Source organism: Rousettus aegyptiacus, unplaced genomic scaffold (assembly GCF_014176215.1).
Source record: "Rousettus aegyptiacus isolate mRouAeg1 unplaced genomic scaffold, mRouAeg1.p scaffold_m13_p_3, whole genome shotgun sequence".
NCBI classification, from domain to species: Eukaryota; Metazoa; Chordata; class Mammalia; order Chiroptera; family Pteropodidae; genus Rousettus; species Rousettus aegyptiacus.
The window spans coordinates 1,085,369-1,092,839 of record NW_023416306.1 but is presented as its reverse complement, the minus strand read 5'-3'; the positions used below and the strand labels follow the sequence as shown (position 1 = coordinate 1,092,839).

The 7,471-nt window shown below is 62.1% G+C and overlaps 1 protein-coding gene across 4 annotated transcripts; it reads right to left on the bottom strand.

Annotated features, from left to right (window-relative positions):
• Window positions 1–1,183: 1,183 nt before the first annotated feature.
• ENTR1 (endosome associated trafficking regulator 1) lies at window positions 1,184–7,400 on the bottom strand. 4 transcript variants are annotated; one of them, XM_016153056.2, is made up of 10 exons: window positions 7,200–7,400; window positions 6,843–6,992; window positions 6,113–6,181; window positions 5,267–5,382; window positions 4,617–5,024; window positions 4,032–4,105; window positions 3,544–3,655; window positions 3,243–3,305; window positions 2,688–2,827; window positions 1,184–2,190 (listed from the first exon to the last, which is right to left on the bottom strand). In XM_016153056.2, exons 1-10 carry the CDS (start codon window positions 7,267–7,269, stop codon window positions 2,091–2,093), a joined length of 1,302 nt encoding a protein of 433 aa, XP_016008542.2. In that variant the 5' UTR covers window positions 7,270–7,400; the 3' UTR covers window positions 1,184–2,090. The 4 variants fall into 4 exon arrangements, with proteins under 4 accessions (XP_016008542.2, XP_016008543.2, XP_016008544.2 ...); XM_016153057.2 differs by lacking the exon at window positions 6,113–6,181; XM_016153058.2 differs by lacking the exon at window positions 6,843–6,992 and having other exon boundaries at window positions 7,200–7,399.
• Between the last annotated feature and the right edge of the window lie 71 nt (window positions 7,401–7,471).

Below are 7,471 nucleotides of genomic sequence, written 5' to 3'. Positions count from 1 at the left end.
CCGGGTGCGTCCCGCGGCGGGACCCCAGGAGCCACCTCTTGTGCTCCTTTCGTCTTGTTACTTGTATCTAGGCTTTTCGTTGAGCACCCACCGAGAAAACTGCCAAGCGCTTGGTGCTGTCCTGGCAGCAGGGTCTTGGGCCCCCCTCCGGGACCCGCTGGGTGTCCGCCCCAAGGGGGACGGGGCCGGGGGTGGGGGGGGTGAGGGGCTACCCCCACCTCGGAGGGCTGAGGGGCAGAGGCGAGTTTCAAGGTGAGTCTGCAGCTGGGGGCTGCAGGGATCTCCCGGGGAGCCTCAGTCGCCGGTGCAAGGAAGGACTGGAATGACGAGACCGTGAAGCAGCTTATCTTTCCCATACTTACTGAGCAGCTCCAGAATCCAGAGGCAGACGTGACAACAGACTTGTTAGTGTGACTTGTATTTTCAGTTCTTTTACTAGGAAACACTTTGAACTGTACACAAATAGTGTAATAAAGCCTCTGTCCGTCCCCCTTTGCTTCATCTAGACCCTCCCGGTCCCCCCCCCCACCGCCCCTTTTCAGCTGCAGCAGTTGGAGAGAGCTGAAGTACAGGGTCAGGGGTCAGCGAAACATTTGAGAGGTGCTCTGGGTGGCCGCCCAGCTTTGGGCCCAGCCTGGCCTGTGGGCAGGTGGGTGAAAGGACATCAGGCTGATGATGGTCCGCTTCGTCTTACCCAACCCCTGTAAGATGCTGTGCCTCTCACCCAGGGCTGCGGCCTCCCAGAGTCAGTCAGAGGGAGGGGACAGCTGGGCCCGCACACTTCCCAGAGCTATTGCATGCACAAGTGGAAGAAAACCTCATTCCAGCACTTCCCCACCAGACCACTGTCTGGTCAGCTCTACAACAGAACCCACTTTTCACCAGCTGGCAGGAGCGGGGTGAGCGGAAAGACTTACACCTGCAGCCAGGTCAGAGGGTCCAATCTAAACGTCTTTTGAAAATTCAACCACATGATCTCCCAGCATGTTCCAACGCGAGAATCTAACCTGTCCAGCCCTAAATGTGCGCTGCAGTGAGGCCGAGGCAGCAGCGGTCTGAGCTACCCTCAACTGCACAGGCGGGGCTGGTGTTGTGACAGGGACAAGGTGTACGTCCTGGCGTCAGAGGGCAGCCGCACGATTCCCAAGCATGAAGAACTGGCTAAGTCAGACAAAAAGGGGCATGCACGTGAATTTTAGAATTTATTAAATAAGGAAACTGTCAATTTGAACAGGAAGGAAAATTTATCTTAAAAAATAACATCTACAGGAAGATAACCAAAAGGCACAGTGTGCACCAGGCCTCCCGTTAGAAAGCGCTGGAAAGGTAGCCTAGGAGACTGGGAGCTAACCTGGCTGGCTCGGCACCTCCCGCTCCAGAACCCTAAACTTCGTCGTACGGAAGGTCACTTGAAAAGTGTGCCTGAAACCCTCCAGGTGAAGCAAGTTTCAGGTCTGAAGGCCCCAGCACAGGTGCGCACAGACAGCGTCACAGTGTGGAGCCCGTGCTGGCTGGTCCCTGTGGGAGGACGGCAGCGTCTACCACGTGGGGTGTCCATGCTCGGGCCACCCACCACAGGAGCCACCTGTTAAGGCTGCAGGAGTGGACCGTGAGCCACAGGGAGCACTGAGCGATGACGAGAAGGCACAAGTCCCTGTCCAGGCGACCGTCTGAATTCTAGCTTATTTAGTGTTTTTCTCAATTTCTGAAATAAAGGTCGATCGACTGAACTTATCTTACAATGAATGTTCTGGAATGAGAATGGAAACCACGCATCACAGATCCGCTGTTCGCATGTTCAGTAACTTAAAAACTCGGTGGCTTTCAGAGAAAAGTCTTCAGAGACAGCGTTAGTGTGCAGGACGGCGGGGTGCACACAGGGCTGCGCTGGCCCCCAGGGGCGACCCTCACGCGTGGGCGCGGCTCCTCGGGGCTGGCTAATAATACTGTTCGGGGTCATGAAGTTAGCATCTCATGATAAATATTTTACTGTGGGTGAGGACTGCATATTTAAGACACAGTGGCATTTTAAATCCCGTGAGCAGTGACCGCGGAACGTCGGCGCTGCAGCCGGGAGCTCCCGGCGGTCCTCACGCCTTCTCCTCCTGGTCTTTAATTTCAGAAATTCTGTCTATAGATTTAAGGATTTCAGCAACGAGATTCAACGTTTCCGCTCCAGACACCAGCTGCCTGCAACGAAGGCACGGGTATCACAGACGGCCACCAGCACCCCAACAGGGCACAGACGCCCCCGGGCCCGGGAGCAGCGGCGGAGTGCAGGCGTCTGGGACTCCAGCCCGCTCTGTAGAGCCTCTGTCCTCACCATGAGCGACGGGCACCTCCCCGGCTCAGTGCCCGTGTTGGGGACACTGTGGCCCCTGCAGCGCTCCACCAGGAGACATGTGGTGACATCTCCCAGGGGCTCTGACTGTGTGCCAGGCACCGTGCCAGGGGCCCCGCGGAATTACTTGTAGGTGGAAGAGCGGGACTCAGGTCTGTCTGATGCTGGCGCCCCGGCCTCCCAGCTAAGAACGGCCAACACTGCGCCGGCAGGCGAAGAGCCTGCGGGTCCGGCCTGCAGCGTGTGGCCTCAGGGTGACGGCACCGGCGAGCCCCCGCCTGCAGCGCTGCCACCGCGATGCTGAGCGGTAACACTGAGGGAGGCCCGCGCCCCGCCGGCCACTCACTTTATCGAGGTGTGCGCGCTGTTCATGACCACGCGGAGGTTCTGCAGGGCCACCTCCGTGTTCTGCTTCACCACCATGAGGCTGGCGCCCTGGCCGCAGCGCAGGGCCTCGTTCTCGCGCTTGAAGGTGGAGACCTGCGCCTGGGGGCGGGGGGGGGAGGTGGCCTGTGAGGGTTTTGATGGTGATGCGGAGCGTCCAAAAGGCAGTCCAAGCAAAACCAAACACGGCCCCTCGGCACGGGTGACCGAGGGGCTCGCCCCTACCCCAGGCTCCTGACGCCGCCCCCTTCACCTCAGTCTGTCCTCGGCACTAACCCACGGGGGTGAGAAACCCCCGCAGGCATGCCCGCCGCCCCGGCAGCCCGGTCACTGCCGTAGCCCTTGGCAGCCAGCGCAGGGGGATGGCTGTGGCCTCCGTCTGGCCCGAGAGGGGCGTGCGCGGCCCTTATCTAGGTGACTCATTCGTCAGAGAGGGAGGACCCACCCAGCAGAGGTCCCTTCGCGTCTTTTCCAGAAGTCACTTGAATTCACAAGTGAAAACCTGAGGTCTAATTACCTGAAGCAAGCTCATTTCTTGTTTGAGTTTCATGACGTGATTTTCTGCCTTTACAGCCCGTTTCTGTAACCGAGAAAAAGGCATCATTGACACGCTGGCATGGACACAGGACACGTCGCCTCCGTCCTGGCCCCCCTGCCCTCGCCATTGGCCCCTGGCCAGCTCCAGCCAGCAGGCGGGCCCTGCCACGGTGAGAGCCACTGTGATGGGCCCGTCACACAGCTGTGCCCACCAGGCGGGGCTCAGGGCCACTGCGGGGACACAGCCCGACACCGGCCCGCGTCGCGCCCGCCCCGCGTACGGTCATCAGCTCCAGGTTCTGCTCCGCCTGCTGCACCACGGACTCCAGGTCATGGTAGTCACTCTCCTCCTTCAGCATTTTCGCCTCCAGTTTCCGCTCCAGCGTCCTGACCCTTGTCGAAGGACAAACCACGTCACCCCAGTTACAAACTGAGTCTCAGCCAGCTCTATGAGGCTTCTGCTGGGCCAATCCGATGAAGACCAGCGGTGCCCACTGTCCTAGAATGAACCCGTGCCAGCGAGGCAGGGACCTGGGCGGGGTGCCGGGGAGCGCCCCACACCAGCTCGAGGGGCATCTGCCAGCTCTGCTACCATCACGGTGGTAGATCTGGGACAACGTTTCGGGTGCAGTGACAGCGGACCAGGCACCGTGGCCGGGGCTGGATTTACACACAACAGAACCGGACTGACCCGGCTGGGTGCTGCGTCCCGTTTCAGAACCGACCTGCACGTCAGGTGATCTAAGTGCAGCCCCGACGGAAGGCTTACATTTCTGTTTGCGTCTCCGAGAAGCTCTGGACCTCAGTCAGCTTTCTCCTCAGCTTAGAGTTCTCATCTTTCAGCTGTAGAGAAGGGAAACCTTATCAGATACTCAGCGCGTCTCACTCCAGAGGGGTCTGCTCCTCCGCAGCCCGACTCTCGATCTTCTGGATCAACAGAAACGTACTAGAGTCAAGCCGCCGCCCACTCAGAGAAAAACCACGCGCGAAGGGGCCTGCTCAGGCCGATGGCCACAATCTTTCTGGGTGATTGTGATTTTTTAAAACTTTCTCTATGCGGAACGCTTAGCGAGATGGCCCTGAGCGATTGCCGAGCGGGCTGTTCCCTGCGGGGCAGCCCTCTGAGGGCCTCCACTTTGTTCCAGTTCATTCTGAGACGGGCGGTACCTCCCAGCCCTCCGGAGCGCTGCTCAGCGGGCTACACTCACGTGCGACCGGTGAGCGCAGGGCAGAGCGCGCCGCCCAGCCCCCCGCAGGCTGCCGCGCCAGCTCCCTCGTCCCTGGAGCCAAGCCCGGGTCACCTGTTCCCACACGGGCCATTTACCAGGTCGCCGACGAGAGCCCCCTCACTTACTGCTTCATAACTTATCTGCAGCGTCCGAAGGTGCCTGTCCCCCAGGGACTCTCCGTGGGCTGCAAAATCAGCGCTGGGGCTGCCCGCCGGAGAGACGCGCGAGTCAGAGTCACTCAGTGTCCATGGGGGCAGCGACTCGGGCCCCGCCAGCTCCGACGGGTTGGAGAAGAAGGAGATGTAGGTGCTGCAGGGTGACGTGCTGGCGGCCACCCTCGACGAGTGTGTCTGCTCCACGGCGGACGGCAGGTAGGCCCCATTCCACCCGTCGTCTTCGTCCTCATCCTCGTCCAGGAGGTCGCCAGCCCCTGTCGGGTCTTCGAAAAACGGCTGCTGGTATTCCAGGCCGAACCCCGCGGTCTGGGAGGTTGGGGAGCTGCAGTTAAGTCCCAGCGAGTGCCTCGTGGCTTCCTAGGGGGAAATGTGGGAGGCAAGGCTGGGATGGGCGGCGTGGGGCCACCCTGGAACGTAAAGGCCCCATCCTGTCTGCCCCGGGAGGGGCGAGCAGAGGCCGCAGGGCGAACCCGCCCCTCTCCCCACTGGCACCAGCACTGCCTCGCTCTCCCGCACCGCCCGCACCCTCTCTGAGCCCTGAGAATCAGGACCCGTGCTGGTTCTGTCTGAAGTCACAGCGAACAGCTCCTTCTAGTCACCTTCGAGTAAAGTCTGCTGTTGGCTGTGTCATCTTTCGACAGGCTGAGGTTCTTGGTTTTCAGAAACTCTTTAAAGGAGAATGGGTTTGCCTCTTCGAGTTCTTCAAGTTTATCATCTGAGACAATGACAGACACCACAAATGTCAAGTCTCCTGGAAGTTAAAGGAGAACTTCCCTATGCTGTCTCCTTCCGGAACAAGACAACGTCCAGAATCGGGAACGCACCACCATCATTCCACCAGAATTCAGTGACGCTGGGAAGTGAGAAAGCTAGCCCCCCCCGCCCCCCCCCACAGATCTGCTTCCTCCTCCTTCCCATGCCCCGCCCCTTGGTTCCCACAGGGACCACGGGCAGGCCCATGCACTCCCACACCTGCGGCTAGCTGGCAGGGGCACACCCTGTGCCGGGGGCTGTCAGCACCAAGGCCACGCCGTGCTGCAGTCGCTGGCCGCCTCCGTCCACTCCTACTCAGCCAGCCACCCTCTCCTTCTCCCTCCCCCACTTCCTTCCTGCTCTCCCAGTACCCACCCGGCCACACTGCAACCCTTTCGGTCCACCAACTATCCGAGGCCAGGTGCCAGCCTGTGTCAAGGTGGCTCCCCCAACTGCAGCCTTTGCCGTCTCCTCAGACCCCGTAGGAGGGACTTCCCACCTCCCTGCTGCCCCTCACACCTCGCGCTGCACCTTGTCCTTCGACCCCAGGGCCAACACTGAATCCGAGGGTTCCACCCCCACCTACTGCCGGGCTCCAGGTACACTAGGTACGTGCCATCAGACCGACAACCCCGCCACCAAGCATGTGCCTGGCACCGTGTTGGAAGGAAGGGGCTGCCGCACCACTCTACCTCCGAAGTGCGTCTCCTGGGCTCCTGATGGACCTTGCTTAGCACACTTGCCCTTTCCATAGACAAAATCTGCAAAGAGACGTCGTCGCCCCAGTGTGATCGTGGGAAGCGCTCACGACCACGACTTTTTTCTGACGTGACATCTCTGCTGCAGTGCTTCTCACCGCTTGGGGACACTTTAAAACACAAGACCCCAGGGTCCTGCCTTCCCCGAGCCCAGGCAACGGTGATTCTGAAAACACTCCCAGTAGGTTTTGATGCCCAGTGGGGCTGCGCCTGTCCTCCCGTCTCTGACACCGCACGAACGCCCTTGTGGGCTGCCAGCAGCCCCTCAGTCCCACCCCCCCCCCAACACCCGCTGCAGGCCCTGGGGGGGGCAGGCGGTACAGCTGCTTGGGGAGAATGTGGATGAACTAATGCTGACGGCTGCCCCTGGTGTGCAGTCGCGGCCTACCAGATGAGGGTTCCCGTGCCCTTCCCTCCGCCACCTTCAACAAAGCAGCTGTACTGGCATTTACCACCCTATGCTGTCTGTCTGGGGTGCCGGTGTCTCCCCAAGACCAGACTGTGAGCCCCTAATGGGAGGGGACGGCTCTCCACCTGGCATTCCCCGTGCCGGGCACACGGCGGCGCTCAGAGCTCACCGCTGGGTCAGTGGGTGAGTCAACGCTACAGCGGAGCGACCTACAGGGAGTGCAGGGACCCCGGGTCCCTGAGGCTGGTCTCTCACCTGTGTCTCCCACGGAAGCTAGCACCGGACTGGGCACATAGCACATAAACGTCGGCCGAATGCCGAAGAAGTGGGAGTCCAGGTCCCTGCCATGGGGGCGCTCACAGTCTAGCTGGGGGAGACAAGACCGGCGCTCATAGAACGCGGGAGCTGGAATAACAATGAGAGCGACTTCACCGCGCGCCGGCGCCGGCGCCCTGCGTGGCTGTCTCACCTGGACTTCGGCACCACCGGCGAGCGGACCGCGGCCCCGGAGCCTGGGGCGCCCGCCTCGGGCCGCGGGACCCCGGGCCCGCCCGCCCCGCCGGCCCCCGCCCCGACCCCGGCCCGCTCGCCGCCCGCCGCCCGGCTGCTCACCGTCCGGAATGACGAGGCTGCGGGCCCGGGACAGCGGGGTGACGCCCGGGCGGCGCGCGTAGCCCGCCATCGCCGCAGGCCCGGCGGCGCCGGCCCTCTCTAGCCCGGCAGCGGCGGCTCCATGGCCTCGGCTCTGCCCCGGCCGCCGCCCCGGTCGGCCGCCCCAGTCGCCCGCCGCTCGGCCGCCGCTCCGAGGCTCAGGCCGCGGCTTCCGCTCCGAGCACCGGAAGCGAGCGCCCGAACGCCGCGGGCCGGCGCCGGGGGGACGGGGC

Excerpts from the sequence above, each read along its gene's own strand:
- ENTR1 (XM_016153056.2), bottom strand. The coding sequence starts at position 7,269 with ATGGCGGGCTACGCGCGCCGCCCGGGCGTCACCCCGCTGTCCCGGGCC. Across the intron at positions 6,993-7,199 it reads CAGCCTCGTCATTCCGGACG|CTCCCGCGTTCTATGAGCGC; the intron begins GTGAGCAGCCGG and ends TTGTTATTCCAG. Across the intron at positions 6,182-6,842 it reads AGCTTCCGTGGGAGACACAG|ATTTTGTCTATGGAAAGGGC; the intron begins GTGAGAGACCAG and ends GTCTCTTTGCAG.